This window comes from Equus asinus, chromosome 2, assembly GCF_041296235.1.
Source record: "Equus asinus isolate D_3611 breed Donkey chromosome 2, EquAss-T2T_v2, whole genome shotgun sequence".
Lineage (NCBI taxonomy): Eukaryota > Metazoa > Chordata > Mammalia > Perissodactyla > Equidae > Equus > Equus asinus.
Genome location: NC_091791.1, coordinates 81253659 through 81274951, shown reverse-complemented (window position 1 = coordinate 81274951; position 21293 = coordinate 81253659). Strand labels below are relative to the sequence as shown.

General features: G+C 39.1%; 1 protein-coding gene across 5 annotated transcripts in view; it reads left to right on the top strand.

Moving 5' to 3' along the window:
• Positions 1-21293, top strand: part of MTR (5-methyltetrahydrofolate-homocysteine methyltransferase) — a 101617-nt gene that overhangs the window by 13902 nt on the left and 66422 nt on the right. For 4 of the 5 annotated variants that reach the window (XR_006520028.2, XM_014846519.3, XM_044758557.2 and 1 more), the window contains exons 4-12: positions 1469-1538; positions 3569-3661; positions 5074-5180; positions 7823-7882; positions 8650-8744; positions 15697-15797; positions 17146-17207; positions 18291-18358; positions 20286-20365. Coding sequence is in view for 3 of the 5 variants with exons in the window: in XM_014846519.3 (XP_014702005.1) it covers positions 1469-1538; positions 3569-3661; positions 5074-5180; positions 7823-7882; positions 8650-8744; positions 15697-15797; positions 17146-17207; positions 18291-18358; positions 20286-20365 (736 nt within the window). In the remaining 2 variants the exon portion in view is untranslated. Of the gene's footprint in view, positions 1-1468; positions 1539-3568; positions 3662-5073; positions 5181-7822; positions 7883-8649; positions 8745-15696; positions 15798-17145; positions 17208-18290; positions 18359-20285; positions 20366-21293 lie in introns of those variants that run through there. The other variant, XM_070492215.1, reaches the window with a different exon arrangement.

Genomic DNA, 21293 nt, shown 5'->3' with positions numbered 1-21293 from the left:
TTATTCCATCTTTTGGCTGTTATAAAAATTGCTCCTGAGAATGTGGGTGTACAGATATCCTTTCCTTTGGGTATATACCCAGAAGTAGAATTGCTGTATCATATGGTAATTCTATGTTAAATTTTTTGAGAAGTCACCATATTGTTTTCCACAGTGGCTGCACCATTTTATATTTCTGCCAGCTGTGTACAAGGGTTCCAATTTTTCTGTATCTTTACAGACACTTGTTATTCTTCTGGGTTTTTGGAAGAATAATCCCAGTGGGTGTGGGGTGGAAGATTTGATTTCTTTTTAATCAACATGATACTTCCTTATTCCAATTTTGTGAAATGTTTTTGATGGAAGTACATCGTAGATGCTGAGGACCCCATTTCTTTGTGGGATTTTTCTGGATACATGCCCCTGTTTCCATGCAGGTAGTCCAGAGCACTCCGACACTGATTTCTCCCACTGTAATGGGGCTTTGTGGGATTACATGCCTTTTGCCTTATGAAGGAAAATTGAATTTGTTTTGAAGTTACTTTTGTGTTATTTTAGGGTAGGATTTGGCAGGCTGTCTGAAAAGGGCCAGATAGTAAATATTTTAGGCTTTGTTGGCTACACACAATCTCTGTTGCAACTACTCACCTCTGTGGTTTTAGTGCACAAGCAGCAGTAGACAATAGGTAAATGAATGGGCTTGACTGTATTCCAATAAAACTTTGTTTATGAAAACAGACAGCAGGCTAGATTTGTCCTAGGAGCCATAGTGTGCTAACCCCTGTTTTAGAACATTCTGGTTTCTTAATTACTGGATAGGAGGATCCAAGTCACATAGGATCTTAGACGGGATCTTGAAGATCACAAGTTCGGGACCTCCCAACCGGGTCTGTGGAAGGGTCTCAGGAGGTCTTTGAACCTCTTTCGGTTGTAGGCAATACTTCATGTGTTTGTGTCTACTTGCATTTTGTTTGCTAGTGAGAGGGTTCATGGCCCTGTACCAAATTCTCAAGAGGTTAATAATTAATTTACAGGAAGTTCAGCACCAGTGATTCCAACTCTTCTACAGTGAAGGAGGTCAGGGCCTGGAAAAGTCTAAGGAAGCTGCCCAGGCAGGCAGTGACAGAGCTGGTCCTGGAACTCAGGGCTCCTGGCTCTGAAGCCTGTGCTCCTTTCATTACTGTACTTTTCTCTAATTCTCAGAATAGTTAACTACATCAGCTTATTCTCCAACATGCCAGATGTCCAGAGATTGCCCTTTTCTCCAGCTGGCTCATGGTTTAGGGGAAGAACCGAAAAGCAGTTCCCAAAGACTCTTGCCTTTCCTGCTGCCTTTGAGGCCTTCGTGGCTAAGATTTCATTCAGACCGTAAATTAATTCCCTCTGTATTTCCTTGCTCAATAAAACTGGGTTTTAGAAGATCATGAATTCCTTATGTATTGTGTGGAGGAAAAGAAGGACAAGCTAACATTTGTGATTGATGTGTTAGGCCTACCAGATGAACAAGTGCTCTGCAGGAGTGGCCAGAAAAGCAGCTGAGGAGGTCACTCTCCAGACAGGTAAGGAACGTTTTTCTCCCCTTTTTACAAAGGTAATTCCTTTGACGTTGTCAGCTATAATATGCTGTCCTTATTACACTTTCCCCTTTCATGACAATTGGCTGCTAGCAACACTGCAGACACCATATCGTACTTGTTTGTAGATTACATCTCTGTCATTTCATGATCAAGCATTCAACATATCTCTAAGTCAACTCTGTTCCTGGGCTCAAGGTTTATTTTGTGTTTACTCTGCTGGGAGTTATGTCCTAACTTTGTAGCTAGGACCATGGCTCCCTTGTATATTTACAGCTAAAATCATTTTCTCTCTTTGGAAGCATACTATCAGGTTATTAAGGCAACAGCTGACTGTTTTGGTTATTTTGGTTTTCATTAAGGTATTTGATCTTATCCCCTTCAAGTTACCCTCATCCCTGTGATTGGCTTATTTAGGTAAAGAGATACTGTCTTTTGAACATTTTCCACTTCATATCACTAATGTCTTTGCAGGCTCTGTGTAGCACACAGAAGGATGTGGCATTAGGTTCAGTCTTGCTGGAACTTGAAAAGTGGCTCCCGAAATAGGAAACCTCCTGGCTGGCCGCCATCATACTTGGGCACCAGCTGGTGGGGAGGCTTTGAGGGAGGGAAAGGAATAGAAGAAATATATGGAACCCCTTAAGTTTGGAAATGTGAAATTATCGTCAGCAGGAGAGATGTAAAGCGAAATTGTTAGGAAGTTAGACAGCATACTAATGACGACTGAAGCAATTTTTAGGAACTCTGTTTCTGGGAGATAATGTTTAAATCCATGGAAATGCACAGACTGTTACCCCAACATGATTGCAGGTCAGAGGGTCTGTTAAACCAGCTAAAGCAGAGAAAAGATAAGAACGTTTTCTTATGCTCATATTATTATTCAGCTTTGGGGAAGATAAAGAATATGTGGGTCTGTAAACTGTTCAAAGGCTGGGTTATCAACTAGTCAGTAGTCTTCTCCAGTTAAATTATAGAGCGTAACCTAAGTTACTGAGTGGTTCTCACCAAAGGTGGGCTGGCCCAGTGGTGCAGCGGTTAAGTTCGCACATTCTGCTTCCGCCGCCCAGAGTTCGTCAGTTCGGATCCTGGGTGCGGACCTATGCACTGCTTGGCAAGCCATGCTGTGGCAGATGTCCCACATATAAAGTAGAGGAAGATGGGCACAGATGTTAGCTCAGGGCCAGCCTTCCTCAGTAAAAAGAGGAGGATCCGTGGCAGATGTTAGCTCAGGACTAATCTTCCTCAAATAAAAGAAAATCACCAAAGGTAATGGATGGTATCAACCTGGCTTCTGTTATGATATGTAAATGAACACAGCATCTCAGGCTCTTTTAGAACCACCTAGACTCTAGCCTAGAGGAAAGATAATTCAAGAATTATGAGTTATTAAAGTAAGATTTAGACTGCTTCATACTTTAATTTCAGGCTTTATGATTGTTAATCCTGATTTAATATCTTCCCCCAGGAAAGGGCCTACAGTGCCATACCAGGGAGCACTTCAAGTTGAGTGCTACTGTGAGGAGCTGTTGCAGAACTATGTTGCGTTCAGGATCTTTAGGGTTTCTTAATAGGGAGAGAGAGAATTTGTCCACATATAGCTGTGGTGATAGAAAAGGACTACTTACTGAAATACTTTGAAGCCAGATGTGTGAGAACTCGGAGACTTTTTTGGATTGGCTTGGTAATAATATGTGCACATCACCTATGTTTCATAATTTCCCCAGTGGGATCTGGGACAGCCCCCGTAACCAAACATATTTACAGTAAAATCTATAAGTCTCCCACTAAATGGGATAAAGACTATAAATAGCCTCTTGTTAGTTCAGGAGAGGTCAAGTTTTGTTGTCAAATGAATTAAGAAAAACATTTGGACTTTGGCACTTTTTTGGATTTTAGAGTTGTGAACAAATGAGTATAGACCTGTGTCCTAGGGAAAATCTTATAGCCTATTGATTCTCGACAGAAAGGTCAAGCTATTTAGAGATTTCACACTTGTTTTTCTTTTTCCAAAGGAATTAAGAGGTTTGTGGCAGGAGCTCTGGGTCCAACTAATAAGACACTCTCTGTGTCCCCATCTGTGGAAAGACCAGATTATAGGAACATCAGTGAGTATTTATCATTTGTAATCATTGACTGTGGGCAAGTGCCTCTGTGTTTCAGTAATCTATGAATCTGCAAAATGGGACCAGTAATAGGATCTGCCTCGGGGTTATTGGGACTTAATCCACATAAAGGGCTTCCAGTAGTCCCTGGAATATAGTAAACATCTAAATTATTATTATTATTATTGTTTTTGAGCTTGCTTCAAAATGTACATGGTGTTGTGTTAGTGCTTCTTTATCAGCTATGGAAATAAAACCAATCAAAATAAAGCTCTGAACTGAGAAGTTGAGCAAATCTGGACACCAGGCCTTGGTCTATTATAGAATAACCCACCACCCCCATTTTATTTATCAGAAAGCAATCCAAACTATGTAAACATACTAGCATATGGAAACATACTTGCATTGAGATTTTACAAAAAGTCTAGAAATCTAGGTCAATTTTTTGGGCATCACGACTACAAAAAGCAAAAGGAATCAAACTGTCAGAGCTGAATAGTCATGATACTATGTATGGAAATAAATTTTGTGTAGATGACAAGTTCAGGCAAATAATGTTTGTAGATTTTAGTCAGAACTTTCCGTGTGGAGACCACACTCTTTCACCAGGGGTGGCTTCTGCTGGGCATATGTGTAATTGGTGCCCTCTTTGGTCTGGGCCTAATGGTGAGGAGCTAACTTTTCCTCTCTTGTGCTGTCTAAGATGAAGTATACTTATAGAGCAAGCGTAAATGTGCTGTTTAGGCTTCTTTAGTGAACATCTGAGCATTTTTTTCTGTTTTCATAAGGAGGTATAGTGGGGAGAGGAATGACCTCTCAGATGGAAATAGACAATTCAAGACATTTCTAACAAAAATTTTGCCTAGGAGTGATTGAACGCTTGTTTGAGATTGGATTTGCCCATCAGGCAGGTTTCCTCGCTGACAGAGTTGGTATCAGAGGGCAAGAGCAAAATCCACAGGCCTTTTACCACAGAGAGTGTCAGAGAACGTGACTCAGCCTGTCCTGTATCCAAATCAGTGTGACACGTTTCTGTAATTGTTCCTCACACTCATCCCTTGATTGATTGATTAAAACCATCCTTGGAAAGAATGATCTATTTTACAGATGTTGAAAGTAAGCCACAGCGCCCAAGATGTCATCGCCTCCCTCCTCACTCACTCATTCTCAGCTCAGCCATGGAAGTGGAGGCTGCGTGGCAAGCGTTTAGGAGCAGCTGTGTTCGGTTTGCTGGGTTAACTCCCGTCACTGCCGTGTGTCTTTATTCGATGTCTTAGGAAAGGTGGTGGTGTCCTTACATTATGCCTTATAAACCAGCACTATCAGTCCACAGCTGCCAGGCCTGAGCTCAGCATGTCCTGGCCAATTGGAGGGTATTGATGACTGATGTCCTGGGTGTGATTTATTTTTTGCAGCGTTTGATGAACTTGTTGAAGCATACAAAGAGCAGGCCGAAGGGCTTCTAGATGGTGGGGTCGATATCTTACTCGTTGAAACTATTTTTGATACTGCCAATGCCAAGGTGAGTTAAGGGGGAAAAAAAGGGACAGGGCTGGGGTGGGGGCTGTGGTGAATGCCCTAATATTGTGAGAAGACAATGATGGCCATTATCAAAGTTAAATAAAATTCCTCTATTTTATTCTTGAATATTTTTAACTGAGGTCCATAGAATGAGGAAAAACTTCAAAAGGTTATTTTTTTAACTTTTAAAAAATGGCTTTTTTTAAATTATAAAAGTAAATATTTTCATATATAGCTACTGTGTGTGCATATATGCATAAGTAGTAAATACATGCGTGATTCTAAATTTAAAAGATACATAAATGTATGGAGTGAAAAGTAAGTACCCTTCCATCTCCAATCTCTGGGTATCCACCTCCCTTCCCAACTGCTGTTACCAGTGGGGCTCCTGAGAGGGGTTCTGTGCAGATATAAGCGTGCATGAGCCTATGTGTGTGTGTGTTTATGTTCCTTACATACGTACCAAGGTACAGAAGTGTATGGAGTGGAAAGTAAATATCCTTTATACGTATGTTTTTGCACACTGTATCTAAGTATAAATTTTTCAGGTGAAATTGCTAGGTCAAAGGGTATGTGCATTGTTAATTTTGATCTTTAGTGTCAAATTGCTCTCCTTTGAGATTGCACTCATTTATATCCACTCAGCAAGCAGTGCACAGTACTGCTGGTTTCACCCCACCCTCTCTAACACCATGTGTTATTAAACTTTTTGATCTTTTCCAATCTGATAGGTTAAAAATGCTACCTCTCTGTGGTTTTAATTTATATTTTTGTGACTAGAAATGAAATTGGGCGTCTTCTTTTAGTTCTACAACCATTTATATTTCCTCTTCTGTGATTTGTGTCTTGTGCCTTTTTTCCTATTGGATTTTTGGTCTTTTTTATTAAATCTTTTACTGAGGAAACCAGGCCCTTGTCAGGGATGTGTAGTAAATATTGTCCTCCAGTTTGTTATTTTGACTTTTGACTTTATATGTGGTGGTGATGGTGCTGTTGTTGCAATGTTTTTTGTTTATTTGTTTTCATTTTTTAATGGTGCATGAGAATTTAAATTTTGTACGGTTGAATTTACAGATTCTATTTTTCTGGGAGGAAGGGAGTTATATTTACAAGGGCACTCCCCACTCCAAGATAATGAGAAAAAATAGTCTCCTTTATGCCCTAGTACTTGACAGTTTCATCAAAGCTTTAATTGTTTAAATGTTGTGGAAATAAGACTACAAAGTCAGAATTTTTGGAACCTTTTTTTTTTTTATTCACTGAAATACTTGCATGCACAAAGTGTGAGGGCAGTGGCTACCAGCCAGAACCTGGATGACTATCCCATCTCATTCTTAATACATCACTTTTATGGTTCTCTTTTATATACTTCACCAGAAATTGCTTTGTGAATCTTCAGTAAACAAGTTATAATTTGAAATACAACTCAGGTATACATTTTGAACCTAAGAGCAGTAACAAACGTATAAGGAATATGTCTGAAATGAGATCCAGATATACATCTGAGAAGAGTCACAGTATTGTTTAGATTAGAAATAAGGGAGCTATTACAGCAGGGAGTGAAGCATTAAGGATGGCTTTTGTTAGTTCAGTTTTTAAGCTTAGTATGTGTAACATAACATTCTTTTGAGTATAGTTAGACTGGTTTCCCTCATGATGCATCTGGAATTAGTTTGGTGTGAGGAATAGGGTAGGGATCTGGGTAGAGACGTAACTGCTGTTTTTCTCTAAGGTTACCTAGTTTTCTTAATGCCATCTGTTAAACATTCTGTTATTTCCCAATGACAGGAATCATGTGGAATGTCATATCATCCTAAATTCAAGAGTGCATCCAGATCTGATCTATTCCAGTCATCTCTCTGCTGATGTCACACTACTGTCCTGTTATTTATCATAGGATTATAATTAAAATGTCTGAGTTACTGGTTGGCTTTTCATTATCCATGCAGCCTTTCCAGAACCTTCCTGGCTATTCTGACGTTTATTTTCCATAAGATCTTTAGGGCCAACATCAGAAGAAATTCTGATATTGTTGATTTAATAACTTTCCATGGGAAAAATCCCTCACCATCACAGTGAAGATACACGTTAATTAAAGGTTGCATTCTGATTTCAGAAAATTAATTATGTATGAAAATATGCACATCTTAGAACCAAGAAATATAATGATAAAAAGAAAGACAAGATATGTTGCTTGGAACTTAATAAAACATGGACAGTACAGAGTCACATGGGATTTATACCTTTGCAGCCCATTCTAGGCTCACACTCTTTTGCAGCGACACACACTGTTGGTTCATATACCTACCATGTGTATATGAGGATGTGGAAGGCAGAGGCATTCTTATTTATCTTGATTGAGAGAAAGAAGAAAGAGGAGCTCTTCAGCAGCTCCTCTGAGGAAATGTTAGTTCGTAGGTGAACTTTGAGTCAGCATTTTTCTGTTTTCATATGTACAGTGTTATACTTGAGAAAGGGGAGCTGGGTTGTGCGTTATAGGGAGGACGTTTCTTTTCCCCAGAGAACACTATGTGTATCTTATCTGAAGAGGTCTTGCAAAAGGGAACATTCTGATCAGCCAGTTAGACTGACCTTGGACACAGACTCTCAGAAACAAAAGTATTCTTCTTTTTTTCCCTACAGGCAGCCTTGTTTGCAATCCAAAAACTTTTTGAAGAGAAGTATGCTCCTCGGCCTATCTTTGTAAGTTCTAAAATGTTTGCATGATGAACTTTGTTTTCTATTGTCATTTTGAGGGTAGGGTTTTTGTTTTCCTTGCTTAGTAGAACTATTGATAGTCTCGTTTAGGAACCACCTACTTTAACTTCCTCTCTTCACCTCCCTCCTCCCACCACCTTTAGACTAATGGCACTCCTGTCTCTGGAAATACAAAGAAAGTGAATCTAGAGGTGGTTGGTGGAAGGCAGACTATTCCAAAGAAGCCTGGCTGAATTGGTCCCCTGAAGCCAAAGGCTCACTCTCCTTAGGCCCAAGGAGGGATGACCTTGCATGCTGACTGTGGAGTACCCAACACTGAAGACACTAGACTCCATTTATTAACTCAATAGGGAGACCCACAGGAGAGTCCTAAGATTCCTTGGTGAGAGTAAGGTAGTCAAAACAAGGGGTATTAGAAGACTCAGATGTTTAACAGCAGGAGGCCAGGATACCTGAGGAATCGGTGGGAAAGCTTCTCCAGTGGGACTGGCTGTGTGAGTTCTAGAGCTTTTCTGTCATTGCTTTTGCTTCAATGACTTTCTCTTTTCTTTGTTTCTGTGGCTCACCAACTCTTCCCCCAGTCACTTTGCATTTGTCTATTCTGACCATTATAAAAAGTGCTGCCTTTGAGTTCCACAGTTCTCTTCCTTGTAAAAGAGCAAAGAAAGTCAGCTTGCTCATTGTATTTGGTCTTTGTGACTGTGTTCTTAATCTGAATCTATATTATTGACTGAGTTGACTTGTTAATTCAGATTTCAGGGACTATTGTTGATAAAAGCGGGCGGACTCTTTCTGGACAGACAGGAGAGGCATTTGTCATCAGTGTGTCCCATGCAGACCCACTCTGGTGAGTGATCCTTGTTTCCTTGACTCCATAACTTTTGGGGGGATCTTTTCTGATGGCTACAAGAATGTGACCTGGAAGAGTTTGCTTCTGCATATTTCCACCACTCCAGTTGCGTGGGGTGTTGGCTTTCCTCGAAGTACATTCAGACTTTTCCCTAAGGGCGTCAGAAGACCACTCACTGCCTAAATGCATGAATTTGAGTGACTAGGAGAGTTCTCATTCCTTTGGGGCCAGCCAGATATTTGCCTTTTTGTCTGTAAGTGTCCCCCTTACAGTTTAAGACCGTGCATGGTTCAGTAATAATGCTTTAAAACTTATTAGCACTCCCATTTTTAGGACAATGCTTTGCAAAGTTTTTTCACTCCCCACTTATGGAGCAACCAGAAGCAGTCTAGTTTGGACTAAGATGGGAATTCTAAAGCTCAGATTTTTATCTTTCATGTAGCTTTTACCTTCTATTTAAAAATATCTCCCTATTTTTCTTATCAAAATGCTTTAAATTGCATACCATGAATGAAATGGAAGCTGCAGGAGTATATACTGTTTTTCTCCTGTGCTTCTCCGTAAACGTACTATTTCTTCTGCCTGGAAGCTGTGCCTGCCACCTAATCCTCACAGGTGTGTGCGCGTATGTGCGCACACACAGACACACAGACACACTCTCCCCCAACCCCCCGGCTCCTAGAGTGCTCTCCAGGGAACCTTCCCTCTCTCACCAGTCGAGGTTGATGTTCTTCTCAGAGCACTCTGCTGACTTTTGTTATAGCCTTTGCCATAAAAATAAAAATAATAGTAATAGACATTCATTGAGAGTTGGCTGTATGCCAGGCTTGGCTCTAAGAGATTAATGTGAGTTATTTCTTTTAATTCTGGCAACAATGTCTTGAGGTAGATACTGCTGTTCCTGTCCTCAATTTTAATGAGAAGGGAGCTTAGCCTCAGAGTTAGTTGCCTAAGATCAAGTCAATAGTGGGTGTAGGGATAGAAGCATGCTCTTAATCATTGTGTTTTACCACATTTTATCAATTAATGATTTTTTCCCAAATTTTAATATTTCTAGTTTCAGAGTGTATCTGACAGTGGGATTAATGTGGTAGTGTGATTTCTTACAAGCTGTTCTTAATTTAGAGTGCATTGTGATGCTGTTGATTGGGCCTGATAATTAAGAAAATAACTGTATTGAACTGGGTTGTGATTGGCTCCTTAACAGCTTGTGAGTTTTTCCAGAGCAATCTCTTAATCATCTGTATTGCTCTAGTGCTTAACAGAGTCCTTGGCACAAAGTAGGGAGGCGGTATACATATAACAGAAAATCTACAGATAGGAAAGTATAGGGGTCTCTGAAGACAAACTTTATCCAGTTTGTTTTTAGATTTTTTTGTCTTTCCTCAAGCATGTCGAGCATTCCTTCTTTCCTTTTCTTTCTCTCTTCCCCACCTCCTTTTACTAAGTCTTCATTTGTTTTCTGGTTGGAAGCCCTAGATATTAGATAAAACTCTACATTGCCCCAAGTGTCCTCTCGTCTTTAGTTTGTGAGAGTTCTCAAAGGGTGCCCTGAGAGGACGTGCTCGCCACCCCTGCCTCACCTGCAGCAACCCAACGATGAGATTTTATTGAGGTTCAGAAGTTTATTTTTCTGTTCCTTAAGCAAACGTGCAGTTAATTCTGATTTTTGATCTGCTCAGTGATTAATTTTTTTTAATTGTTTTCCTATGATCCTTTCTAAGTCTTCAGCATTCAGCTATAGCCCATTCACAGAGAGACTATATTTGGTCTCCATTTTGTTATGAATCTTATGGGCTGAAGGGACAGATAGAAGGCAGCCCAGGAATTGGAGCATTTTATCAGATCTTATTTATATTGTTCTAGGTTTAGAACTCTGAGTAGTGCCTACCTAGTTTTCTTCCTAGTATAGTACTGAGGATTGATCTCAGCATAGAGGAGTCTGCTTAAAAAAAAAAGATAATTAAAAATTATTTGTATAAACAAACAGTATGTAAAAAGTGAATATGTAAGAAACTGTTGCTTGCTGATTTGTGTTTGTCACAAACTGTACCTGTGTTAACAAAGAACAATGGGACAGAACCTTTATATTATTATTATTAATTCATTAAGCATTTATTGAAATCCTACTCTGTGCCCCGGAATACAGGCATATATGAAATGGTCTGTGCTAGGAGAAATATACAATAAGTTAAAATATAAAGTGTTATACAGAAGTATGAACAAAAATCTGGCAGTACGTAGGATGGAGTGATGGTGTCCTTGTGAGATTCAAGGACAGCTTTGTAGAGAAGGTGACGTTTGAGCTAGTTTTAAAACGTGTCAGAATTTGCTAAGCAAAGGCAGGATGGATGTATCAGAATGAGCAAATAGCAATATAAGAACTGTATAGTTCATGAAACATTTTATATATCATATTTCATTTGAAATTTACCATAACCTGAGAGCTGACTGGGAATTATCTTCTTCAGCAAATGAGGAACTGAAGTCACCTAGCTATTGAAGAGATGAGTTAGGATTGGAACTAAAGTTAGAAATGCACTAGGATCCTTCCTAATGATAATGTGATGATGTTAAAAAATTTCAGTTTATTACCTGGTGTTGAGTCTCAATGACAGTAGCAGAAGTTAAAAAAAAAAAGGTAGATTAAGAGATTGTTCCAAGTGGGGCTGGTAAATGGTGAAACTAAATGGGTCTATTCAAGGGTTGTAAGTTAGCCATGCATAGGACCTAGCAATCTTAACTGAGCTCTGGCTCCGTCAGGCACCAGAGGTCACAGAATTATGTTTGTTTTATATCAGTTTCAGGTTCACAGAAAAATTGAGCGTAAAGTACAGAGTTCACAAATATTCCCGACCTCCCAGTTTCTTCTATTACTAACATCGTACATTGGTGTGGTACATTTGTTACAATATGAACCAATGTTAATATATTATTATTAACTGAAGTCCATAGTTTATATGAGGGTTTACTCTTTGTGTTGAGTGAACATTCTCTGTGGGTTTTTTTTAATAGACTTATTTTTAGAGCAGTTTTAGGTTCACAGGAAAATTGAGTGCAAAGTACAGAGAGTTCCCATGTACCCCTGCCTACCCCTCACCAATTTCCCGCATTATCAATCTCTCTCACCAGAGCGGTACATTTTTTACAATTAATGATGAATCTGCAGTGACACACAATCACCCAAAGCCCACCAAAAGGTTCACTCTTCGTGGTGTACATGCTCTGGGTTGGACAAATGCATAATGCCGTGTATCCACCATTACAATATTATACAGAATAGTCTCACTGCCCTGTAAATCCCTGTGTCCCACCTGTTTGTTCTTTTTCTCTGCCTGCTGGCAACTGATCTTTTCACTCTCTTATAGTTTTACCTTTTCTAGAATGTCATATAGTTGGAATCATAGAGTATGCAGCCTTTTCAGATTTGCTTCTTTCACTTGCACTTAAGGCTTATCCGTGTCTTTTCACATCTTGATAGCTCATTTCTTTTTATCACTGAATAATATCCCCTTGTCTGAATGTACCACAGTTTGTTTATCCATTCTCCTATTGAAAGACATCTTGGTTGCTTCCAAGTTTTGACAATTATGAATAAGGTTATAAACATTCATATGTGGCTTTTTGTGTGGACATAAGCTTTCAACTCATTGGGGAAGTACTTAGAAGTGTCGTTGATGGATTGCATGGAAAGACTATGTTTAGCTCTCTAAGAAACTTCCGAACTGTCTTCCAAAGTGGCTGTGCCGTTTTGGTTTCCTAACAGCACCAACTGAGAGTTCCTGTTGCTCCACATCCTCACCAGCGTTGGGGCTGTCAGTGTTTTGGATTTGGCTGTTCTAATAGGTGGAAAATGGTATCTCATTGTTTTAATTGTCAATTCTCTAATGACATACCATGTGGAGCATCTTTTCATATACTTACTCACCATCTGTGTATCTTCTTTGTTGAATATCTCTTCAGATCTTTTGCTCATTTTTTTGGTTGGATTATTTCTTATTGTTGAGTTTTTTTTTTTTTTTTTTTTTGAGGAAGATCAGCCCTGAGCTAACATCCATGCCCATCTTCCTCTACTTTATATGTGGGATGCCTACCACAGTGTGGCTTTTGCCAAGCAGTGCCATGTCTGCACCCAGGATCCCAACCGGCAAACCCTGGGCTGCCGAAGCGGAACGTGCGAATTTAACCACTGTGCCACCGGGCAGGCCCTTATTGTTGAGTTTTAAGAATCTATATTTTAGATACCAGTCCTTCATCAGATAGATGTTTTGGAAATGTTTTCTCCCAGTCTGTGGATTGTCTTCTCATGCTCTTAACAGTGTCTTTCATTGAGTAGAAGTTTTTAATTTTAGTAAAGTCCAGCTTATCAATTTCTTCTTTCATAGATCTTACTTTTGATGTTGTATCTAAAAACTCATTGCCACACCTATGTCACCTGGGTTTTCTCCTGTGTTATTTATATATTTATATGTATTTATATCTTTAATAGTTTTGCAATTTACATTTAGGTCTATGATCCATTTTGAGTTAATTTTTATAAAAGGTGTAAGATCTGTGTCTAGATTAATTTTTTCTAATAGGGACATCCAGTTGTTCTAATGCCATTTGTTGAAAAGAAAATCCTTTCTCCATTGGATTGCCTTTGTTTCTTTGTCAAAGATCAGTTGACTATATTTTTGTGGTTCTATTTCTAAACTCTCTATTCTGTTCAGTTGATCTCTTTGTCTCTTCTTTCATCAATACTATTGATTACTTTAGCTTTTTAGTGAGTCTTAAAGTTGGATAATTTGCCTTTCCATATAAACTTCAGCATCAGTTTGTCAATAACCACAAAGTAACTTGCTGGAGTTTTAATTGGGATTGTGTGAATATGTATAAAATTGGGAAGAATTGACATCTTAACAATATTGAGTCTTCCTATTCATGAGTAAGGAATATCTCTCCAGTTATTTAGGTCTGCTTTGATTTCTTTCATCTGAGTTTTGTAGTTTTCCTTACATAGCTCTTGTATGTATTTTGTTAGAGTTATACCCAAATATTTCATTTGTTTTGGCACTAATGTAAAAGATGTGTTGTTTTCCCCCCTGAGGAAGATTAGCCCTGAGCTCACATCTGCCACCACTTCTCTCTTTGCTGAGGAAGATTGGCTCTGAACTAACATCCGTGCCCATTTTCTTCTATTTTATTTGTGGGATGCCTGCCACAGCATGGCTTGATAAGTGGTGCATAGGTCCGCGCCTGGGATCCGAACCTGTGAACCTTGGGCAGCCGAAGCAGAGTGCACAAACTTAACTGCTGTGCCACTGGGCAAGCCCCAATGATGTGTTTTTAATTTCAAACTTCAGTTGCTCATTGCTGATACATGGGTAGATAGTTGACTTTTGTATGTTAACCTTGTATTTTGCAAGCTTGGTATAATTGCTTATTTGATTCCAAGAGTTTTTCAGTTGAGTCTTTGGGATTTTCTATATATACAATCTTACTATCTGTGAACAAGGGCAGTTTTATTTCTTCCTTTACAATCTGTCAGCCTTTTATTTTCCTTCTTCTCTTACTGTATTAGCCAGGACTTCCAGTATGATGTTGAGTAAGAGATGAAAGAGGACTTCCTTGCTTTGTTCCCCATCTTAGGGGGAAAGCATCTAGTTTTACATAGTTAAATATGATTTAGCTATAGATTTTTTGTGGATGTTCTTTATCAAGTTGAGGAAGTTCCCCTCTATTTCTAGTTTGCTGAGAGTTTTTATCATGAATGAGTGTTGGGTATGTGTTTGTTAAATAAGCTTTTTATTTTGAAATAATTTCAGATTTACAGAGGAGTTGCAAAGATACTACAGAGAATTCCCATGTATTCTTTATCTAGTTGTCATTAATGTTAACATCTTACTTAACTGTGGTGCTTTTGTCAAAACTAAGAGTATATTGCTGTTAACTAAACTCCAGACAATACTCAGATTTCACGTTTTTCCACATCCTTTTTCTCTTTTAAGATCTAATCTAGTATACTGCATTGCACTTAGGAATCATAGTAAAAGAAAAAAAGTGGAATATGAAAAAGTGAAAGATCACATAGTCCAGTAGCTTCGTGGTTAATCCCTGATTCCTGAAGGCCTCAGGGGCCCCCACTGAGAGCAGTATTGGAAGGGTTTCAGGCTTTCCACTGTAACTTCACTTAGAGCAGCTCTGCTTTGATCTGTTTTATTTGAGTCCACAGCAAGTTTCATTTGTAAAACAGAGAGCCCCTTGGTCTTACTGCTTAATTTATGAAGAAGCTAGCTTAATTTATACGAGGACAAATTCTAAGTCTAAGGGCATCTTGCAAGTCATTTATGGAGCCAGGACTAAGTCTTTTTTTTTTTTTTTTCTTTTTTATTGCGTTCATAATAGTTTATGTCAATGTGAGATTTCGGTTGTACATTATTTCTTGACTGTCACCACATAAGTGCTCCCCTTCACCCCCTGTGCCCACCCCCTACCCCCCTTCCCCTGGTAATCTCTGAACTGTTTTCTTTGCAGGACTAAGTCTTGATCTTCTAGATTCCCAAAGTGGTTTCCATACCATTAATGTTCCTTCTACCTCCAAGATTTTCCTTTTTCTTTCTCTTAAGTTTTGTTTTCAAGTCAGATGTTTATTAGCAGTGGTAGTTTGGAGGCATTTCTGTTTCACAGTATACCATTTATCCAAACTGTGAACTTATGTAAGGAGTCACATCCATAGGCAGGGTCCTTTAGCTGTAAGATCATCTGAGGTTGGAGGCATGGGCAGAAATACTCAGTGCTATAGGGGACTTCAGTGATGTGGCTTTGACTGTAGCTGAATAAAGATGCTTTGAATCGTAGATTTGTTATCTGCTTGGTTTTAGATCTATTTCTTCATCATAACTTTTTATCTTCATAACTATTATGAATAAAAGATGATGCTTCTAATACATCCTTTTTGTTTTTCCAGCATTGGACTAAATTGTGCTCTGGGTGCAGCTGAAATGAGACCTTTCATTGAAACAATTGGGAAATGTACAACAGCCTATGTCCTATGTTATCCCAATGCAGGTATGTGTTTTAAGGGAGTTGCACACGGGGAAATCCAAATACACAGGACATGGGTAGATAGAGTAACAGATCTTGATTAAAAGGGTTTGTTTTGTAGGTCTTGGTATATAGTTGACATTCAATAGGAATTTTCTAAATGAAGAGTATTTGGGTCTAGATCACTGTTTCCCATCTAGACTTGAAGAAACAGTTTGGCTCAGCCTGAAAGCTTCAGAATTGGACAAAACTTTGGGGAGTGAAGCCTAGTCACATAACTGACCAGAGCCTGGCCTTTGGTGATGGTGCTCGCCATGTGGACATGGCCAAAGAGATACAAGTACAAAGAAGAGGAGAGGGAACCTTCTTCTGCATTCCACTATATTAACAAAGGAGCAGATGAAGAACCTTGTGTAGTGTTGCCTTTTTCCTTTCTAAAAGTTAGGACTTCTGGTTTACTGTGTATAAAAATTCCTAAGATGTTTACAGACAATTCTCAGACCATCCAATTAAATATTGGTCATCTAGTTTGGGTTAACCAGATTTCCTGGTGAATGTTTTTGAGCACTGCTTAGCTACTTAGGACTAAATATTTTCCAGCCTTTTTTCTCCAAATATATATATTTTGTCGCACAATAAATTTTATTTCCCACTAGGAGTGAGATAACTGGAAGGGGATAAGAAGTAAAATAGGAAATTGGATAATTAGATGCTAAAGTCTTACTTAGAAAAATTTATTTGAAAGGAGACTAGTTGTGTTTTACTTGTTTTTAATTGCTTGTCAGGTGCTCAGTAGTTCACAGGATATGTAGTACTCCCCTAACCCCACCCTCCCCTCCAAGCAGCTAGGTAACAAGAATGAATTTTCCTTATGGGAAGGGAGTCGGGCTGGGGGAATTCTGTCCCATATAGTAGTGACTCTTTTCTTTCAAATGGAAAAGAGTTAGTACGTTCATTTTTCTCTGTGACTCTTTTTTTTTTTTTTTTTTTGGTGTGATATCTCTGTATTTACTATGTTTAATATTAAGAATTATTATTGGGGGGCTGGCCTGGTGGCATAGTGGTTGAGTTTGCATACTCTGCTTTGGTGGCCCGGGGTTCGCTGGTTCGGATCCCAGGTATGGACCTAGCACTGCTTGCAAGCCATGCTGTGGAGGCATCCCACGTAAAATAGAGGAAGATTGGCATAGATGTTAGCTCAGGGCCAATCTTCCTCACAAAATATATGTATATGTATTATTCAGTTTTTGCAAGTAATCACCATTTAATTATAAATACAAAAGTTTCTAACTTTGAAACCTAAAGCCTTTACAAATATTGTGTCTATTTGTTAAGGTAGTTTCCAGTAATGGTTGAAATATTACTTTTTTAGGTCTTCCCAATACCTTTGGTGACTATGATGAAACTCCGCACATGATGGCCATGCACCTGAAGGTCAAGAATCCTCTTTCACTTGGTTTTTAAGAGTTAGAGAAATGGAATTTTAGATTTAGAATATTTAGAAGCAGAATTTTCTCCTAAAGAGATCCCAGTGTATATATAACAAATAAAAGCTTAGCTCCTCTGAATTGAGATGGTGGAAGCAGAGGGAGAGGCTAGCTGTCAGCATCCTTCTTCCCAGTTGGCACTCGTGGCTGTTGGAGAATTCCCACTGAGATCCAGCCAAAACTGATTGAATACGGCTGTTCTCTGCAGTCCTCCCAAGCGGTGGTTCCCCCCACACCCCAAACTGCTGGGCAGACTAGATGTCCTCCTTGCTCTCCATTGTCGCCATACGCCTCCTCTCCCATAAACCTCCCATCTTCGAATCCCATGAGACCATACTACCCACTACCCCTCCTTATTACTAACCCCTGGATCTCCTTTCCTCGTTCCTTGAATTTTTAGCTTCTGGCTCACTGACTTTCTCTCCTAGATGATTTCTGACTTAGTTCTTACGATTTCACTACCTTATCTAGCAGGTGATCTTTCTAATACTGACTTCTTAGTTCCTTGACTTCCTCTCTCAGTTATTGTCTTTCACTAACTAGTCTATGGTTAAACTCTAGACCCACACTGTCCAACATGTAGCCACTACCACATGTGCTTGTTGGAGCACTTGAAATGTGGCTATTGTGACTGAAGAACTGAATTTTTAATTCTTTCAGAATTTTAATTAATTTAAATTTAAAAACTGGTACTCACTTCGTGTATTATTTGAAAATGCACTATCCAGCTTGTGTTAATTTAGCTCAGCATCTGGGTAAAAAAATCTTTATTATGATCAGATAGGCAAATAAGTATCTCATTGCATTTTAAATGGTGTAAAGGATTTCATAGTATTTGAACTGTTCTCTGCTTTCAACCTTACATCTAGGGCATGTGAAAGCTTTATACCTAGAGTTAAGTATGTTTAGCTCTCTTTTTATTTTAAAATTAGTTATTCAGGAAATGTAGATCTTTTTTTCTGCTGAATTGGTAGTGGTCAGTTTAGAATTCAGATGAACTCTCTGAAACTTTGTCTTTTTCTAAATGCAGGACTTTGCTGCGGATGGCTTGGTCAATATAGTTGGTGGATGCTGTGGTACGACACCAGATCATATCAGGTACTAATCGCTGCTAAATGTTTTACCTTTTGTTATGGGATGAATTGTGTTCTCCTTCCCCCAGTTCAGACGTTGAAGTCCTAACACCCTGTTCCTCTGACTGTGACTATATTTGGTGACAGGACCTTTACAGAGGTGATTAAGGTAAAATGAGGCCATGTGAGTGGACCCTGATCCAGTCTGACTGGTGCTCTTACAAGAGGAGAATAGGACACAGTCACACACAGAGGAAGGGACGTGTGAGGACACAGGGAGAAGATGGCCGTCTGCAGGCCCGAGAGACAGACCTTAGAGGAAACCAGCCCTGCCAGCACCCTGATGTCAGACTTCCAGCCTCCAGAACTTTGAGAAATAAATTGCTGCTGTTTAAGCTGCCCATGTGGTATATCATGGCAGCCCTAGCAAACTAAGATGCCTTTATATTGTGAAAAACTCTAAAAATAAAAGTAGAAAAATAGTAAAATGAACCCTCATGTGCCTATCACACGGCTTCCATAATTTTCGGCATTTTGCTGTTCTTACTTTGTCTATTCTCCAACTTCTTTTTTGCTTAGAATATTATAAAGCAAATCTCAGCTATCACAATGTCCTACCCTTAAATACGAATACTCCAGTGCTCAAGGAGGGCCAGCTCCTATTTCTCGTTGGCAAATACATGCGTCCATTAGATTCTCTCACAGAAGGAATAGACAATAAGACAGCAAGCACCTTGAGGTCAAGAGAAGTCTCTTCACCTTGCCTGGCACACAGTCATCGCTTAGTCCACGTTGTTGAATGAGTATATGAAGGAAGGGAGTGTGACACAAGAGCATGGTGAGGTGTGTGTTGAAGTCCTTGCAGTTTTGTGACTTATAAGAGGATTGGAATTCAGTGGAATGGAACAGAGGTTTAGGACTGTTTGTATGTTTTTTTTTTTTCCCTAGAGTGACTGATGATCGTATTTTGAGCCAGTCGTCTCAATGTTCTGTGTCTGTTTTTGTGCGTGTAATATGTTCACTGTACTGAATTACCTAATATTTCACTGCTTTTGTTGACTTCTGTGATAGACTGTGTTAAGAGTCTGTGTAATTTTTTACACATCTTTTAAATACTATCTGAAAGCTATCCATAGTTGAGTACAGTTTATCTTTGGATCTCTGTTTTTAAGATTATCTCCTTTTTAAAAAGGGGAATTGTTTAAAAAGGCGTGTGTGTGTGTCTGTCTGTCTGTGTGTCTATCTGTCTATATTTGCTGCTTTTACTTTGACCCCTGCACACTAATTTTGGGGGCAATAGAATGAGCAGTTCGTACTCGCCCTGATAAATTTAGTGAAGTAGCCAAATTTTTCAAGGTTGCTGAAAGACAGTTCATTTAATCTGGTAAGGTTAAAAAGGTATGAATAATTAAAGCAAATTTTTAGGAGTAATTATTTTGGAGTTTTAGTGATTTAATACTCTGTTCCTTCCCTGCTGTGTGAACCCTATGCTTGGAAGAGACAGGCCTAAAGGGTTTATTCCTCCACTCCTGGCACCGCCTCTCCTGTTTGCTCCTTCTTCTCAGTGATGAAGGCTTTTTCCCTTCTAAACTACTGAGTAAGAAGCAAGGACATATTTCATGTGTGGATTTGATGGAGCAGAGGACGTGTATGGGTTTGAGAAAGGCTGTTTGCATTTGCGCAAACCATCACGTATCTCTAGGTTCACATCTCTTAGTGCAGAAACTGGTACAGTCAGTGCACTCTACAGATACAGAAAAGTTAAACTTTATAGACTCATTTTCTGCATTTCTGAGAAAACTAAAAGGCGTAATTGTTGCTGCACATTTGGAACTAGGTATATAATTATGTGCATAATTATGTTAAATAGACTTAATTTCATAGCTTGAAATTAGTTTAATTAAATTTATCTTATTGTGAATTAATGGATATAGTGTCTTCTCTTAACTCAGGGAAATTGCTGAAGCTGTGAAAAAATATAAGCCTAGAGTTCCACCTGCCACTGTTTTTGAAGGGCATATGTTACTGTCTGGTAAGTCATAAAGACATGGTTTTTGGATTTCAGAGACCATTTGTAGATGGATTAATTTAGTATGTTTATTCTGAGTGGTAGTGATGTTTGTGCCAAGCAACTTGTTTATTAGGGCAAAGAAGAATACATATTTTTCTTGGCACTTAAATGAATTCCAATGAAGAAACTTTTGTTTTTCTAGGGGTGGGAGTGGGAAGGTGTTAACTTCCGGGGAAATGTGAATAAAGCCCAGGTGGTGCCCTTGGTTAGAATTGGAACTCACGTGGTCCCATGGCCGTTGTGCACTGCTTTGAAAACATTCTCTCAGCCACAGCCTAACAGTTTTAATTATCAGATTTGCTACTAGTTATTAAAAATTCCAAACTGCCACAGCTCAGTGTTTTGTAATGGCGGCCGCTTCTTAGAAAATTTTGTTGCTTCTAAAATATTAATGTTGCTATCTTACATTTGCTCTGCATTTAAAGTTTTACCAAGAGTTGTGTTTGGTTCTCAACAGTCCTGTGAGGGAGGCAGCCTCCCCTTTTCAGAGAGAGGTGTGGTAGGATGGTTTATTTCATCCTTAGATCTTAAAGCTGTAATTGACTTCAGCCAAGGGCTAACAGTTAAAATGATCAACGTGTGCCAAAATTGAAACAAGAAGAGAAACATTTAGATCTGATTTTTTTTTTTTTAAGATTTTATTCTTTTTCCCTTCTCTCCCCAAAGCCCCCCAGTACACAGTTGTATATTCTCTGCTGTGGGTCCCTCCAGTTGTGGCATGCGGGACACTGCCTCAGCATCATTTGATGAGCAGTGCCATGTCCGTGCCCAGGACTTGAACTAACGAAACACTGGGCTGCCTGCAATGGAGTGCGCGAACCCAACCACTTGGCCATGGGGCCAGCCCCCTAGATGTGATTGTTTTAAAGAATTTATGTGTAAAAAAAAA